The sequence below is a fragment of the Topomyia yanbarensis genome, chromosome 3 (genome assembly GCF_030247195.1).
Source record: "Topomyia yanbarensis strain Yona2022 chromosome 3, ASM3024719v1, whole genome shotgun sequence".
NCBI lineage: Eukaryota > Metazoa > Arthropoda > Insecta > Diptera > Culicidae > Topomyia > Topomyia yanbarensis.
The window spans coordinates 394432909-394452157 of record NC_080672.1 but is presented as its reverse complement, the minus strand read 5'-3'; the positions used below and the strand labels follow the sequence as shown (position 1 = coordinate 394452157).

At 37.2% G+C, this 19249-nt stretch overlaps 1 protein-coding gene across 7 annotated transcripts in view; it reads left to right on the top strand.

The window, feature by feature from the left end:
* Positions 1-706: 706 nt before the first annotated feature.
* LOC131693159 (kinesin-like protein KIF13B) overlaps positions 707-19249 on the top strand; it is an 85409-nt gene continuing 66866 nt past the window's right edge. For 2 of the 7 annotated variants that reach the window (XM_058980760.1, XM_058980761.1), the window contains exons 1-3: positions 721-985; positions 1425-1560; positions 15764-15851. In XM_058980760.1, coding sequence (XP_058836743.1) covers positions 1509-1560; positions 15764-15851 — 140 coding nt within the window. In that variant the 5' untranslated portion in view covers positions 721-985; positions 1425-1508. Of the gene's footprint in view, positions 986-1023; positions 1302-1424; positions 1561-15763; positions 15852-19249 lie in introns of those variants that run through there. The other 5 variants (XM_058980759.1, XM_058980756.1, XM_058980757.1 and 2 more) reach the window with 5 other exon arrangements.

The following is a 19249-nucleotide window of genomic DNA, read 5'->3' as shown; positions in this document are numbered from 1 at the left end:
TAATGACCAATTGTTGCATTATGTACGTATTTAGTTCGTTTTGGATGGAAAACATGAAAATTCGATTTGTTTTCATTTTGCAATTAAGTCCTCTTCAAATGTATTGCTAGATAATATTTCTAAAAGGCACAAAAACGATGCTTGTCGTGTTGCCGTCACAACCGTCACCCACTTTGGCAAGGTTTCTTGATGAATGGTCAACTTGATTCATACACGCACACCTTCAGCAAGATCGTAAACAAAGAGTTCCGTTCTCACTCGCACTGCCGTTATTTTCCAATATAGTTCGCTTTCAGATCCGTACTCTCATTCATATGCACCAACACATCGCACGGGGCACTCTCATTCATCGTACCTGTCCATGGAAGTTACCATCTACTCGTGGCTGTCATTCATGCGACTTTGACGTTCCGTTCGCGAATGCAGTGCATCAGCAGCGCACAAGCACAGAGATGCCAGATTTGCAGACAAGTCTGCAAATTCGCAGACTTTTAATTTAAGCTGCAGATTTTTTCGATGACGCAGATATTTGCAGATTTTCTAGTTTGGTTGCAGATATTTGCAGATTTTCTAGTTTTGTTGCAGATATTTGCAGATTTTTGAACATGAAGGCTTTTGGTTACACTAGCTTTCCTGACATTTTTTGTTCTTCCCAGACTTTAAAAATTATTATTGCAGACATTTGAAAAAAGTACCTGGCATCTCTACAAGCACAGCACGGGTTTTTTGTGTTAATTCTGCTCTCGCGACGACTGGAGGTGGTGCTTTCAACAGTGTTTTTTTCTGCCCAACGAAAACGGTGTGTGCTGGGGATACAGAAGAAATTTAAACGATATGAGGCAAGAACGATCGAATCAGCAACATTTTCTGTAGCCCACCTTCTGTTCGGTTGTGTATCGGAATTCGGCAAACGTTTTCGGAGACGAAACGCGTCGGTAATTACGTGAAATTTTCAGATTAGTGTACGGGTCCCGGGGGCCTGGTGGTGAGTGCAGAACGCAAAACCCTTGGTCCTTGGGGTTCGACCGAAAGTGTTCAGTGGCGCAGGAAGGAAAAAATCAGCCCCAAAAATCAAGATGGCGAGCAGCCCTCACTAGAGTGAGAGAAGGGAAAAGAGATCCTCTTTTCGCCTCCTTTTTTTCTGTGTGCGCTGTGAAGTGTTGTGTCACTCCATTCAGCTGAACCCGTCCAACCATCGAGTCATGCTGTGTTATTATTATGTAGTGAGCGAGGGCATTTTTATTGTTATTCCACAATACTTTGTGGTGTGAGTCAGAGAGAAGAAAAACAAGTGCATAAAGGTGTAAACCCATTCAAAAAGTGTTGGTTACTTTGCAATCCGCGAAGGATTTTTGATTGAGAAAATTTGCACTCATTCAATGTTTAGATTTCATTGTGTATTTTTGTTCTTTATTCCCATTTAGTTATACCTGTATAAGTAGTTTAATGTTTCAATTAAATTGTGTGTGATTGTTCGAGAACAAGGATAAAACAACGAGCTATCGAGAATGTCTGACAAAATTAAAGTCGCGGTGCGGGTTCGACCTTTCAATCGTCGAGGTAAGTTTCCTCATTCACTATTTTCCATATAGCCCCCCGTCATCACATAAAGCCAGTTTTCGACCCCGTACAGTCTAGTGAGTACAGCCAGTTATGGAAATATTAGTCACCGTGTTTTGTGATGGTTATTCATTGCTTGACCCTTTCTGTCCGAGTTCAGAAACATTCATTCAACACCACGAAAAGAGAAATTTTTTGAGCGAAATCAGCGTTTGACCTTCAATTAAAGCAGCCCCCCCCCATTCGTAAGCGCTTATTGATGACCGGAAGGCAGCTCAGAACGGTATATGCACCTACCTACATGGAACATCAGCAATCAAATATTTACTCATCTGTTCGTACTGGATCTATTTTGGGTTCACGGAGGAATTGGAGCTTGGGCCGACCCTCCGAACGCAATTATGATTTCATCAAAATGCGTATGGATTTGGTGCAATGGCAAATTGCAACCGGAACAATGAAATCCGGGGGAAAAACGTTGTTGGCCTGTACATATACGTACATCGTTTGTGCAAAATACACCTCTGCTGTTTTGGGATTGCAGTACGGTATTTAGATTCAAATAAATAACAATAGGGCAGCTGACGCGGTGTTCCAGAAAACACCTTTCGTAATATAACCATAACCAACACGTAAGTTATTTTGCGTACGGCACATCTAAAATCATTTCCGTGATTTGTTTCTGTGGCAATTGTGTTGCCTTTGAGTTGAACTATGGTTCAACTGGCGGACGTCTAACTACCAAGCGGTCCAGGTCCAAGGTGTCCAACATGTGAATCAAGACTGTTGTTCAAGATTGCTGTTAACCCTAACTATTATTCTGATCACGAAAAAGTAATCAATTACAAAAATTTTAATTCTTCATATTTTCTGACTCACTATGCTATGTAAACCATATCGCCGTACCGTCAAAGCTTCTAAATAAAATTTATATTCTCTTATTAGATACCAAAGTTTCAAAACTTTGCAATAGGTTTTGGGCCCAGTGGCCTAATCGGAAGAATATTAAATATGTCTACGAGAAGAAGTCCCGTTTGAGAAAGAGATAAAACTTACTGCCGGCAGAAGATATGTAACTGAAGTGGAAAGTACTCGAGTCGCCGTAACGCGACCAGCCATTGAAAAGTTGAACTGACGGGAAAACTACACGACATGGGCCTTTGCGATGCCGATGACCCTGATCCGTGGAGGGAGCTGGTTTGCATTTGATAGAGACGGAACTGAGATTTCCGAAGATATGAGGTTCCAGGTTTTAACAAGAGTCTGGCGAGCTACAACTATAGTTTAGCAATGATCAAGGTCTGATGACGGCAAAGGAAATGTGGAACAAGTCGAACTACGCATTCCATGATGGTGGATTGACGAACTGAACTGACCTGTTCAGAATGTTTCTGGAGTGGTTTCGACGGCGGGCGCCGTGAAGATTGTACAAAACGTGAAACTAGGTAGCAGTCGTGCCAGCAGTAGCACAGCAGGCATCCTACGAAGAAGCTATGGAACTTAGTGGCCGATGGCTTGTTGAAGAGACTCAATGAGCTTGGATTTCCAACCTACGAGTTTGCTGACGATTACCAAATCCTAATTACTCGACTTTGCATCGGAACAATCTTTGACTTAATGCAACAAGCGTTAAGGGCTGTCGACAAGTTGAATTATCAGTTAACACAAGCAAAACTTCAAAGGATCTTTTCACGAAGAAGCGAATAACAACTGAGGTTCGTCCCTTGCAGTTCTTTGATTCTGAGCTACTGTGTGCAGATGAAGTCAAATACGTTGGAGTTATATTGGATTTCAAACTGAATTGGTCTGCTCACATTGAGTTCAGAGTCGAGAAAGCTTGCATGGCCTTCGAGCAGTGCAGATGAACTTTTGGAAAGAGGTCTTAAACCTAAATACATCTATTGGATTTACACGACAATTGTACGTCCAATACTGTGATACGGATGCCATGTGTGGAGGCAGAGGGGAGAGTTGATGATAGTCCAGTCAAAGCTAATCCATCTGCGAAGAATGGCGCTTATGGCGTTGACTGGTGCTTTCACCACAACTCCGACTGCTGCTCTTGAGGCACTTCTAGATATCAACCATTACACATACACCTCGAACAAGAAGCACTATCATGTTTATACAGACTGCAGGTTGGAACAGTAACGGTGAAGATGTTATTGCTCCCAGCGATATAACACTCACATGTAGTTTTCCTTACAAGACATTCCATGTAAAGATTCCCTCTTGAGAGGAGTGGTTGTCTGGCTATATGGAAAGACAGCAACAAACGCAAGTGGTATGTTACACTGACGGTTCTCTGTTGGAGGGACGTGCTGGTGTCTACTGTTGTGAAATGAGATTGGAACAATTTCACTAAGTAGGTAGATACTGTACTGTATTCCAAGCAGAAATCTTTGCGATTATGTGCGGGGTACAATCGGCCCTTCAACTGAGTTTGTCCGGCAATGTCATAAACTTCTGCTCCGACAGTCAGGCTGCAATCAAGGCGCTTAGCTCAGACAAATCACGGTCCAAGCTAGTGATCGCGTGCCGAACCCAAATCGAAGAACTAAGCATTGTCAACACTATCTACCTTGTCTGGGTGCCCGGACATTCTGGAAATGAATGGGCTGGTGAATTGGCCAAGTCAGGTACAGCGATTGACTTCGTTGGTCCTGAGCACGCCCTGTCAATTTGGACATGTTGGATAAGGGAAAAATACGGTCCTGGGCTTCGTTCGAGCAGAGAATTATTGGAGAAATCTACAAATGTGTCGCCAAATAAAGGCGTTTCTAGAACAACCATGCCCAGTGATTTCGAAAAATCTACATTTTTCGAAGCTCCACTGCGGCATGCTGACCAGGGCTTTAACCGGCCACTGCAAACTCAATTATCACATGGCAACTATTCAGCGCGCTGAGTCTTTTTCATAAGATCTTTGTGAATCCGACTACAGAACCTCATATCATCTGATATGCAACTGTCCAGCAGTAGCGCAATTGCGATTTCGAGTTTTCGGCCGTCCTTACATAGACGACACCATGTTTGGACGACTGAAACTCAGAGACATACTAAAGTTTCTTAACCAATGTGGTAAAGAGCTTTAGGCTTACTCGCAGGCGAGTTGAACTACTTGTGAGGTTAACTTACCTGCTGTTTGTTTTGCAACCCATGTGATGTGTTATCCGAATGTGAAGCTAATGAAATAGTAAATTTCCTCGCATTGTGCATACTGCGGAAGACTTGAATGGCCACAAACGACTACTCCAGTATCTCACGGAAAAGTTATACAAATTTTATTCATATGATATCAAGACAGATAGACCAAGGTCGAAGTCGAAGTATCCAACGAATTGAAAAAAATACTTGGCTTTTCTCCTTCACAAGTTATTCTTACGAAGAGAAAGGCTAGCGGCACTAACACGCCAGTACGCTCTGGAATTACCCAGTAGCTTCATTTTAACCGTAATGATGTTAATAATTTGAAAATATTAGAAAAAACACGTTTGGGTGTGGAAACATTATAGACGACATGAGGCAGAATTCAAAATCTGACCCAGTGTCGTAGATGCCAAGGTTTTCGGCACGGTACAAATGCGCTAATTGTAGCGAAAACCATAAATCGAATTTCTGGGCTTCTCGCTAAAAACATATTTAAATTCTCGCTCAAAGCAATAACGAATAAAAAATTACCTGCTTCTTCGGGTACACTTCAAGAAAACAAGTTTAAACCTGCTAATCCGCTTCAAAATAGAATAACTTCTCTACCTATACTCTATCTTTGTCACACCATCCTACAGTGGTGTGTCATCTTAGTCTTCAGTGGCAGGTAACACAGCCAAAATAACTGCTAGCACGCCTCCAATCTCGTTTGTACCCAACGCTTCCTTTAGTCCAATGAATGTACGTAGCGTAACGGAAAAATTTTCTTGCAAGAATCTTTGCTACAGCTGATGACTGCTATGTTAAATTCTACCTATACCTACGCTGACTTTGATTCTGATCACCTTCCAGTAACTTTTTCACTTTCTCACGAAGCTGTTTCCAATCCCATTAGCTCAGTGTTTAATTATCACAAAGCGAATTGGGAAAGATACAAAACTTATATTGAGAATAATTTTAATCATGATCATGATTTACAAAATAATGTTGACATAATGATACGGCTTTACACAATTTAAGTGATTCTATAGTTGATGCTAGAAATTAATCAGTACCAACAACACAGATAAAATTTAATACTCCTATTACTGACGACGATCTCCCTTCAGTTTCTGATTAGCCTGAATAATGTTCGAAGACGTCAATATCAACGTTCTCGTTATCCTGCTATGAAATGCATCTATCAGGGTCTACAAACAGAAATTAAGCATAGATTCACACTCGTAAGAAATGAAAATTTCGCGAAAGAGGTTGAACAAATCAAGCCATATTCTAAATCTTTCTGAAAACATTTTAAGGTTCTCAAGAAACCTCAGAAACCATTTCCAGCTTTGAAGGAAGGCGACCACATACTTCTTACGAAAGAAGAAAAAACTCGAAAGCTTGCTCAGCAGTTTGAGAACGTCCATAATTTAAATTTCAACGTTGTGAATCCGATTGAAAACGAAGTCTTACAAAAATGTGAAAACTTTTCAAATCAAGTGCTGACGAATTTCGCGCTAAATTGTATTCAGAGTTGGCAGCACCCTTTCAGATTTTAATTAGGCTTTCTGTACATGAAGATTTTGTCACAAAAAGCCACTTTACATACTTTGTTTATCCAAAAATGATCTAGACTGTCTTTTAAAAAGGGACTTTTTTCACCATTTTTTTTTCAAATGGCTGTGGTCTAAAAATGACAAATCGTACAAAAAATGTTGTAGGAGTGACTTTCACAAAAATAGTCTAATTTTCGAATAAAAATATTTAAAAAATTCTTCGTTGACTTCTACACTGAAAAAATCGATTTTGAAAATTTAAAGTCTATTTACCAAAAAACCCTATCTTTGATTTGGATAAAATTTTGTTCCAAGATAGGTAATTATGTTCCCTACCTACCGTCAAAAATTCAAGTTGGGTACCTTCAAGGAAAAAAAAATATTTGGAAAAAACTTCCTTGTCCAAACTGAATTTTTTTCAGTGTATTTTTATCGAAAACTAAAACAAATAAAAGTCATGATCATCTCAGAATCCAATTTCCCAACTGTTGGTTGCTTGATACATACAAAAAGTATCAGTAACGAATTTGGTAAAGCACCTCGGACGGGACTGGAACGAGGTCGAATGGATTCGTTTAACGGAGATCTGCTACTAGAACACTTAGCGCATGACCAGACAACATGTTTAATATCGCGATAACCACCCTCACGAGCGTTGAGACCGCTCTCCACGACCCCAATACGCTGGAGATGGGCATTCTACGTATAATGATTGTACATGACCCGAGATATCACCCGAATGCAGTTATGACCCTCATCCATTCTCTTAAACCAAGGTTTTCTGCTGCCTTTGGGATTCCTAAACTTCCATCGCTCCACAAAATTTGTCAATTTTCGAGCGTCCTCTGAGAAGAAATATTTTAAAACGTTGAAGCTACGCGATCTTTCATAAATATCACCTGCTAATGCCTTAATATCCATCTTCTTATTATCATTCTAATCCAAGTGTCCGCCTTCTCATTACCCGGAATGGAGCACTAAGAAAGAGCTCAAACTAAGGCAATCTGCTATGATTTTTCAGACAAAGTACTCAAAAACTCCCATGTTTTCTCCAGGAATACAAAGAGTGCTTTCCATGCTCCATTAAACAGAAAGCCTCCTGTAACTGTAACGATGTGGGCATGGTCGTTGATAGGTAAATATACAGGTAAATATAAACCAGGAGAATGTTGGCAGCACACCCTCTTGCAGATGATTGCACTCACCACTACTGGCCTCGCGGCACAAAAAGGCGAACAGATAGACCAGCTCTGTCCAAAAGCTTAAAGTTTGGAAGAGCAGATTTGGCGAAAGGTTCGAAATGAGGTTGATGGTTTTTCCTGAACGCAATAGGGATCTTTAATTTGGAAAAATTGGGCCAATTTTTTATATGTATTGGTAGCGGGTGTCCTTACGAGTACACTCATATCATTCTTAAACCTTAATTATTCTTTTATGATTTTTAAATTTAAAAAAACCAAATTAAACTCAACCAGCAAACTGACAGTTGTCCTACTAAATGACGTATCTGCAAATATCTCGTTCGCCTTATTGTTAACCGGGACAGCACCCCACACAGCATGATCTGGTACTTTGTCAATCCGCTAGCAACCTGCCATCCCAAGTTTCATCTGCAAACTATAGTAGATCTGATAAGGCAACCTATAGGGTCGTGCAAGTCGCATGGGTTTGGATGTGTTATTGTCCTAAAAGGAAACAAACGAAAAAATGTTTTTTTCAATAGTTTCGGGCCAAAAAATTGAAAAAGCACTGAGATATTAACTCACGGTACTAATCTGAATCAGAATATGCCGTAACCCGCACACCCCTAAAGATCCCTATTGCTTGCGAACCAGAATTTTCACTGGCCGAAGCAAAGGATTCTTGAAGGAGCGAGCGCCATATTTAGCAATTAAGGGCCCTGTTGGAGACTACACCATCAATCTCTACTTCCCGGACGGATACATAGAAATGATACTTCTTCGCACGCGGCCAAGTGGTATTTAGTTGAATCTCGCATATATCGATGATAATAAATGGCTTATTTTGCCCTCATTCAAGTTTGTTATAAATATATACCAAATTCGTGATTGATTCTTTTTGCATGTATCAGGCAACTAGCAGTTGGGAAATTGGATTCTGAAATGATTATGACTTTCATTGGTTTAGTTTTCGATAAAAATACACTGAAAAAAATTCAGTTTGGACAGGGAAAAGCTTTTTTCAAATAATTTTTCAATATTTTTATTAAAAAATTGACTAATTATATGAAAATCACTCCTACAACATTTTTTTGTAGGATTTGTCATTTTTAGACTATAGCCTCAAATGGCTGCAATTGGTAAAAAAAAATTTGACCCTTTTCAAAAGACTGTCAAGATTATTTTTGGAAAAAACAAAGTATGCAAAGTGGCTTTTTGTGACAAAGTCTTCATATGCAGAAAGTTTCATCAAAATCTAAGAATGTGCTGCCATTTCTGAATACGATTTAGCGCAAAATTCGTCACTAGTAAATTATTTGAAAAAATCATCATAACTAAGATTATGTCACATATAAATGGGATCTATTTTTTTTCTTCCCGAGCAGTTTGGATTTCGTATTGGACATTCAACTACTCATCAACTTGTGAGAGTAACTAACATAATAAAGGGAAATACCTCAAAGCGTTATCCCACTGAAGTTCTAGGCATCGAAAAAGCTTTCGAGAGTTTTTTGCTCAAAGGCTTAGTTGCTCAAATGTGCGATTTCTTTTTTCAATTTACATAATAAGGACAATTATGTAATACCCTACAGGTATCTTATCAGAATTGTATATCTAATAAGCTACACGTAAAAACTCGCGTCCCTCAAGGGTCAAGCGTCGCACCAATCCTATATAATATTTTTACCTATGATCTTCCAAATCTACCAGCAAGCTGTAAAAAGTCACTTTTCTGTGATGATACTAGAATCTCTGCCACAGGTAGGAGTCTTCGAATTGCCTGCAGTCGACCGCAACGAAGCTTGAATATATTCAACGATTACCTAAAAAAATGGAAAATTTTCACTAATGTTGCTAAAACACAATTGATTGTGTTTCCGCATAAGCCAAGCGCTTATTCTCTTAAACCAAATCGTAACCATATTATTAAATTTAATGGTTTGAATTTGGCGTGGTCAGATCAAGTTAAATACTTGCGTTTGATTTACGATAGAAAAAAATCACTCAGGAATTCTAGGCTCTGCCTAAAGAACAAACTATTAATTTATGAAAATATCTAGACCGGCAATACTATATGCAGTGCCAATCTGGACAAGTTGTGCTACTAAGAAGAAAACGCTTCAAAGGATTCAGAATAAAATTCTGAAAATGATTTTGAAGCGTCCTCCATGGTTTAGCACAAAAGAGTTGCAGAAAACATAGAAATATTAGAAATTACACGAAAAAAATAATCTCAAAATCGCGAATAAAGTGCCATGAACAATTACGTTTACACGCTACGAAAACAGGACTATCAACAAAAATCATGGCTTTTATAATTATGTTCAATTTCCCTTCAGTAGCGCCCGCAAAACGCTTTCATTAGTGGAAATTTTCAGTCACGGTTTCCGCCAAGTTATTTCTAATTCGATTCCTAGTACGCTAAGTAAAGCTTAGTAAAGCTCACAACTTTATGAACATTATTCATAAAACCAAAGGTTTACTCATGATTTCTTTTCATAGATATAGGAACATTAGTTCACAAAATCCAAATATTCTGGCTATTTTTTGTGAACTATTTCCCGAAATTTGGAGTTTTATTCATGAATCCATTTAATCCTCGTGAACTTATTCATGATCCCTAATATATTTTGTGAAATGGTTCACAAAATCATCAAATATTATTCATGTATTCGTGAACTGGTTCATGATTCCTAATATATTAGTTACGATCCAATGTCCGTGCTCGTGAAATAGTTCACCAAATCATGAAATATTATTCATGTATTCGTGAACCGTTTCATGATATCTAGTATAAGTCACAACTTACCATTCGCACTTAAAAATATTTACATCTCAAAAGATGCACATAAAAGGAGTGTCAGAATTCACTTCAATTTACATTCAAGAACATGTAAAAATGCGCTTTGTTCACAAGTCTCCATCCCCATTCAACCGAGTTCTGCATCAAAAGACACAATATTTTATTTCACATTTCTAAACATGTAAAATTCCATTATTAGACTGCAAGATACGTCGCAATGTTGTTTACGTCAAATGTAATTTTCATTTTTTTAGTGTGTTTGTTTCCGTGAAATAGTTCACGAAGTCATAAAATATTATTCATGTATTCGTGAACTGATTCATGATTGCTTACATATTAGTCACGATCCAACATCCGTGCTCGTGAAATAGTTCACGTAATCATGAAATATTTTTCATGTATTCGTGAACTGGTTCATGATACCTAGTAAAATAGTCAAAACTTATCATTCGCCTTCGTGAAAATGTTCACGAAATCATAAAATATTGTTCATGTATTCGTGAACTGCTTCAAGATTCCTAGTACATGATTCACGATCTATCTAGTATCTATTTGCGGGCTTGTGATATTTAGAAGATATCCCTAATCATTTACAATTTCATGCAACATGGTATTGAGATTTTTACGTCGTCTGTTTCACAAAATTTGGAGTATTATTCGGGGAATCATTTTTTTCCATGTACTTTTTCATGAAATACCCAGCTGCTAGCGACCAGTAATAGGTACGAGCAGTAGATATACAAAAGAAAAACTATTAGGACCTCCGACCTCGAACATCGTTATTCATTTGCTAAGGTTCACTGTGATGTCCGGACAGAAATCGAAAACTGCACTGAGAACCCCAAATAGTGCGCGTGATGTACCTAGCTCACAGAACAAGATATCGCAAATGAGTTATTTTAATGATCCAGTTCTTCATACTGTTTCGTTATTCTAATAACGATCTAATAATAGATCACGTTAAGGCTACGAGAATTTACAAATACCATGATAAAATTGCTGATATTATGAACATTAGTTCCATTACTCTTAAAAAGTAAGCTCTAAAATAAAATATCATGATAAATTACAAAAATCGTGACTAAAATCCTGAAATCATGAACACAAATCACACAACTAGTGACAAAAATATCTAAAATGGGGAATAAGATCTATGATATATTTCACCCTTAGGAGGAAAATTGGGTAAACACCAAAATTTCTCACTAGGACTTTTTTTTTTTGGTAAACCAGTCTTGAAGGGCACAAATCCTAAAATCCTGAAATCATGAACACAAATCACACAACTCATGACAAAAATATATAAAATCGTGACAAAGATCCTGAAATCATGAACATGAATCACTCTACTCATGACTAAAATATCACGATAACGTGAATATAAATTACGAACATTGCGACTAAGATCTTGAAATCATGAGCATGAATTCCGCTAACGACATGAGAATTCACAAGAATCTCGAATAAGCTCTTGAAATCATGAACAACATTTGGCTGTAGACTGTGTATTCCCAAATCATGAACAAGAATCACAACAAAAAATGAACTTCTCCAGGGAACAACAACAGTAACCCAACCAAACATTCTAATATAATGCCATGTATATGTTCTGGGCGAACTGGTTTTTAGAAAACACATTATTATTCATAATTTCAGGAACTTGGTCACGGTTTTCGTAAATCGTTCAGTTCACGAAATCAGGACCTCTTGTTCATGAATTTATGAACGGATTTTTTCCGTGTATGTATAGTATTATAAGCACTTTCCGGAAAAAATCGTTCCAATCACCAATTAGCTCTCTTTATAGTGTATTAGTTTATAAGATTTGTTTAGCTCCTTATTCACGTGACAAGTAGGTTTAAAACTTCCTACTGCAAAAATCACTGAACTGCGAAAGCATATGACACATTCTTTCGTGACGTTACAACGATTTGACGAATCTTCATTCGACAAATATGTTGTAACTTTATCAAATGGCCGCCTACATCAAAGCTTATTACAGATTCAGAAAGTAGACAACATTTCACGAAAGATTCAGTCAACATTAACTGAACATACTAGAAGAGAATTGTTTTATGACCGAGAATGTGACATTACAACGCGTAACAAATTAGAACTTTCAACGTATTTCAATAAAAATCAAATCATCAAATTCTAGTATATTCAGTTTATGTTGAATGAATCTTTCGTGAAATTTGGTCTACTTTCCGAATTTGTGATAAGTTTTGATGTAGGCGTTCATTCGATAAAGTTATAACATATTTGTCGAATGAAGATTCGTCAAATCGTTGTAAACGACACGAAAGAATGTGTCATATTATATTTTAATAATAATTAACCGAATCATGTAAACAATAGGGATGAAAAGTCACCACTTGTGGCTGAACACTAGACTGCCCAGAAAAATAATAAATTTTTGAAAACTCAATCGGCCTCGCAGCACCAGGAGTAGGGGAGAGGGGGTAACAATGAAACACATTTTTTATACGATTTCATTTTGATGATAATACATGTTATTTGTGTAGCTAAAAGTGATACATAGTTTCACTCTGTTGTTGACTAATGCATATATTTTTTCCAGCTGGTAAAATTCACGGGAAATAACTTTTTTTGGGTAATCAACAGTCGGTGGTAAAATGTACCAGTGAGCCCCATGGGTAGGAACTATGAAACACGACGTCGTCTACAGTGAAATATTCTACTTGCGAATTTCATTCTTTTGTTTTGACGAATAAAGATCCTAAAGCTTCCTATTAAAGTTATTTTGAGACGCAAATTGTTTGTTTCCGCAAGATATCACTATCTCATCGCGTAACATCGGACCACCATATATGCATATAAGATGCAATCCTGAAAGAGGCGATAATTTCTACAAAACTTGCCCAAATTGACAAACTTTCCATTTAATGAAATGTATTTATCGTGGAAAATCGGAACCCATTCACATTTTAATATAGATCACAAAGACAAGAAATTTTCACTGTTCCCCATATATCATCGTTTCACAGCTACCCAATGGGTCTATTTATGAAGATTGTCAAATTGCACAGAACCATGACAAGTTACCAAAAAACTTTGTTCGCGGCAAATGTTGAGCATAAAATTGGCTACAAATAACAGTAGAATAAATATTTTTCTGGTGAACGGTAACTCATAAAAATGAAATAATGATTTTTATGGCAAATTTACTCTGACTGTTATAAAACAAACAAATATCCATTAAAAGAGATAGAGTTATCAGAAATCTTCCAAAATATAGTAACACGTGTACAGAATTAGAAACCATGAAATATGAGGGAATGAGACGATTATGTTCATGCATTATGATTTTATTGCGATTGTTTCATAGTTCCTGCTGATCCACCGTTACCCTCTCTCTCCTACTTGCTCCAAATTTGAAGCAAATCGGACAAGTCTTGCTACCGGACCAACGTGCCTGAAGTTTGTATGGAATTTTTCGACAATTTACATGGATAAAACCCACTAGCTTGCATTTTCGCCGCATAGGTGGCACTGTATACATCGTGTTATCACTGTAAGTGAAACTAAAAAAGATAATTTAATTGTCTACAACTTTGTCGAAGGCTGCTAGTGAATCTGGCTTTGTTAAATGAAGTTATAAAACTTTTAACGAAGTGATGTCTGAGTCAGTTTTGCATGGGGCCTATCAATGCATGGTTGTGTATCAGTACTCGATTCCCACGAGCTATACATTTTTGTGAAATAATGGTTAGGTTTAGCTCAATAGTATGTTCAGAAGAATTGTAGTACATAACACGAGCTATGTTTTGCTTAAAAAAAATAGTTCCACGGGTAACCGCATGGAGGGCGCCAATACTAACTTTTCATAGAAGAGAGATAGAACATCAATATGTTCGGAAGAAATATTGCAAAATACTTGTTCTACAACTTTGTAGAAGACACCTAATTTCTATCTTGCTTCGTTAAAAAGTTAGTGTTGGTGCTATCTATGCGGTCACATGTGGAACTAAAATCTTTTAAGCAAAACATGACTAGTATTATTTACTATAATTCTTCTGAACATGCTATTGAGCTAAATCTAACCATTTTTGCGCAAAAATGTATAGTTCGTGGGGATCGAGTACTGATACACAACCATGCATTGATAGGCCCCATGCAAAACTGACTCAGACACCACTTCGTTAAAAGTTTAACAACTTCATTTAACAAAGCCAGATTGACTAGCATCCTTCGACAAAGTTGTAGACAATTAAATTATCTTTCTTAGTTTCACTTACAGTGATAACACGATGCAAACAGTGCCACCTAGCGACGAAAATGCAAGCTAGTTGGTTTTCTCCATGTAAATTGTCAAAAAATCCCATGCAAACTTGTCCGATTTGCTTCAAATTTGGAGCAAATACTCCTGGTGCGGCTAAGAATCGACTCAGGGGTGGGCCGATAGGGGTCATTCTTTTCCTGTCACTCTACTGAACACCCAACATACTAAATTAGAAATTTAATGCAAACAAAACAATATTATCAAATAGAAAATAACATAAAAAAACAGTAATTAGGTTTCAACCTGCAACAATTTTTTTACATCGCCTCAAGCACACTTAATTTAATTTTATGGGTAATTTTTGTTTCCCTCTCAGATTTTACGCTAAAATAAAAAAAAACGGCCTAACAAACAAACGCTTCCAGCGTAATACCCCATACTGTATCGTGTTGTCGTGGTCAGACAAATCATTGAACGTAGTTGGTGCGGTAAGCTTGTAATAATTGCTATGGTTAAGATAATTACTTTCCAAACTAAAAAGCAGCCCATTTTATTTCTTTCGACGCCGTACCTATATCTAAATTTACTACCCCCTATTTATTTCTAGATACTACATCAGTGATCGTTGCATAAAACACGTCTTGCAAATGTACCTGCGTTTGTACTGGTTACTAACAACATTGCGAGCGTCTCGTGGAGGATTATCACAATCCTTCTCACACGCCCCTATATTCTGACCTTGATTCGTGCCTAATTGAATTGTGTAACGCAATGTGTCGCACCCTTCTGCTTTTTTTTTGTTAAAAGTTATGTTGGAAATTACGTCGCCGCGGCCAAGTTAACAGTATGTTACGATGCTTCATAACTCGGAATGGGTCTCCTTTCATTAAATGCCGTATGTTTTCATGCACAAAAATTTAATTGGTATAACTTAGTTTGCAAGCTACTTAATTCGAGGCCTAACCCCGCCCCTCAGCTTAGATGATTCTAATCGGCTAGAAGTGAATGAACTCTTAGATTTAATCCTTCGAACATAATAAGAACAAAAAAGGACTCGATGTTTTCGCTGTATAGTCCTGAAGTGCTCCCGACAGCTAAAGTATGTACTCGAAATTGCAACTGGAGATACGACCTAAGGAGTATAATCAGACAAGCGACTGATGTCTATCAAAAAAAAACCCGGCCTAGACGAGAGCATGACCTACATCGCTTTCAGTTGCGTTAATACCCAGTAGTGGCGGCGGTGATTTCACTAAAACGCTTTTCTCGTTCTTTTCTTTGCTTTCAGAGCTCGAGCTTGCCACCGAGAATGTGATAGAAATGGACGGCTCACAGACGATTTTGAAATATCCTGCCACATTAGATAAGATGGAAAGGTAAGTGTCACCCAGTCGCATACACAACGGGAGAAAAGCTCTCCTAATACGTCACGACCCCATTCCCGGTCTCCGCGCAGAGCAAAGTAGTGGATAAGAGCTACTAGCCCACACCGAAATTCCACCCTCGCTCAAGGATCCTCGTCCGTTTCAAGCACTCGGCACTCACCACACTCAACCTCTATTCAGCATATGCCGCGCCACTCTGTTGGTGCTGGCGACGGTGGTTGGGGCATGAGAAAGAATACCGAGAAGGAAATTTCCATTTCTATTCAGTACCGCTTTTATGATTATGACCGTCATCGGAACATACGAATGAAGTGGTGTTGTGTTCTCCCGATGGATGGACTCAAAGCGGTGCTTTTGTATTAAAATATTAGTTCTGGTTTTTCCTTGAACGAATTTTTATTCATAACCTAGCTTCAGCTACATGTACATTTACAAGCAAACAGTCTCTACTGCGATCAGTCAATGCTAGAGCCTGATTTGAGTAGTGAATTATTGCACGTCCTTTATGAGGTATTTATTTGTTATCTACTAGGATATTGGTGTTCCAAAAGAGCAACAATCGCTCCTTGTCACACAGCCCTGTGCTTGTGCGTATGACCTTTAGTCGCCTCAATTGTTTCCTCTATTGCTACAACGGGAGTTAGGTTCCGTCATGAAATTCTTAGTGACGACGAACGGTGAACAACTCCAGGCGATAGGTTTGATATATAACACCAATCGTTGATTCTGGATTCCGTTCTGAATGGTCGTGCGTGTTCTCTGTCTAAATATATTTCTTATGACCCGAAAACGTAGAGAGCTTATTGGTTTACACATAACAAGACTACGATTGTGTAAAAATACAGTTTTACGTGCCAGTTGCATCTGGATTGTTTTGAAATTTCAAGTAACAAATGATTGACCAAACGATTTAGCATTGAACTGGTACGATACTCAAGAAACCTTTAAAATGTTATTGGTATTCATTTTACAAGTCTTTTAAAAAAGTTACTACGGGAACTAGAGTCAAATGAACAGATTCAGAGGAATTAAAAACTAAACAAAAAAGTATTCATTGCAGTAAAATTTAAATTCTGTATTTGTATTCAATTCGGAACCAAAATGCAACCCATCTGGTGTCCTGAAAATACAGCATTTAAAGTGCACACACACCGTAGTGCCACTTACCTGAAATATCCTAATTTGCATAAACTATATCTATTTTATGGCTCAGTCGGATTGCAGAGAAATGTTCTCATACTGCCATTGGAATTAACTTTGGGTTGAATATGCAAATTGAGGACGGGATCCAATGAATGAGAAAATTGAGTTTAGGAAGTGGCATAAAACTAAAGAGATTCGTAAATGGTATTCTATCTGCTTCTCCAAGGTACGTATCCCGATCAGAACGACATAACAGAAAACTATCAAATTTATATCTCATGTTGATATTTATTACTCACTGCGTTATTTTTGTGATATCTCAATCAGCAAGGCAAGCAAACTTATACCAAGACTGCTGAACTGCTAATAAAATTTTAATGTACGCATATGACGATGATGTTATAATATATTACATATTCTTTCACAATTATCATTGATCGCTAACTATAAACTGTAAATCGGGCAAATGACCAGTTGGTTAAAGCCCCAATAAACAAATCAATCAATCAACTGTAAATGATTGTTATATTACACAAATGACTGTCTATTTGCTAATACGCTGAAACCTCTTTTTATGCGTGTTTATTCAATTTTTTAAAGCAAATTTTCGAAGCTTTTAATGATTTCCTTATACTTGCGTTTTTCACATGGATATTCAAAGTTCCATGATTTTGAGAATAGATAAGTTTTAGATCCAAGTGGTCGGAAAACTTGAAAGTAAGGTGTTTAACTTACTTGGTTGCATTTCGATTAAGAGAATGCCTATTTTCTGAGACACTCGTCTGACACACAATTTCGAATATGCGGCAAACTTTTTTAATAATGTTGAAGCCTTTATTAAAAAAGTTTTGGAATCGTAAAGCTATCAACAAGCTATTCTAAAGATTATAATTTTCATATAAAACTTATTTTAAAGAAGATGCAGGAAGTATCAAGCACTCCAGATGAAATAAAGAAACGCGGATTCAAATAAAAAAGCATTTTTAAACTATTTTTTATGGTTTAGTCAATTAATTTTCTTTTAATTAATTGTGCATATTGCGAAAACGAATTTACAGAACTTAAAAAACTGTTTGATATATACTGATTTCCACAATACCATTATGTATTTGGAGGACCTTCGAGGATCTTCAGTCCGATTTTACCAATTTATGCGGGTTTTTCGTAAACAACCGAAACTTGTCCAGTTTGTGGGTATCTGATTTTGTGTGTCCTCCGAATTACCAAAGCATTGTATTTTTTTTTAAACCCCCGCATAAAAATAGTTGAGTTTGAGATTGTTGTATCTTTTCATTCCACCTTAGACAGTTTGACATTTACAATGAACTGACAATTACTTTGAATGCGCATATGTACTAATGTTTCCGTTGTATTCGATGGTGCTTCGTTCGTTTAAAAAAAACATCGAACTAACAAATTTTCGTAATATTCAAGATACTTGATTCAATTTGTAGAAAGTTAAAAAAAGGAATAATGCGACCTGTTCAAATTGTTGAAAGATTAATATTTGTGAGTATGCTGCATAAAGCTATCAATATTTCAAAATGGCCTAGAAATCTCTGAATATATACTAGAGTGGGACAAAAATAGATTCAAGCTCCGAACAAGTTTTTAGGTCCCATTTTGGTCCTAGAACAACTGTGCAAATTCTTAGTTCGATCTCTGAAATTATATTTTTGCGCCCACTGTTTAAAGTTTACATGGAATTTTGTATGGGAAAATTAACATTCACAAAATAATTCCTTTAGGAGTCGCCCATTACTTCCTAAAAATAAATCGTTATGGGAAAATTTGACAAAGAAGACAAAATCTCGAAAAACACGAAACGATCTGACGCTTGAGAAAAAAGTTATTAAGAAGAAACCGATTGATGCTCTGACGATTAATAAAATATTCATGTTTTCTAGCACCACTGCTGTTGGTTGTCTAATTATACGAAATTTTGTTTTAATCTTCTCATAATGTATCTAAATCATTTATCTATACTGTTTGACCACTTCGAAAGAGTTTTGAGGGATAAATTGAAGCTTCTTTTGTACATAATGAGAGAAAGTTAAAAAATTTGTATATATTGTGGCATCAATCGGATTTTGCTTAATAACTTTTTCTACAAGCATCACATCGTTTCGCGGTCTTCTAGACTTTGCTTCCTTGACAAATTTCCTATTAAAATAAGATATCTACCTATTTTTAGGTAACGGGTGACTCTTGAAAGAATTAATTTGCAAAAGACGATTTCCCCATAC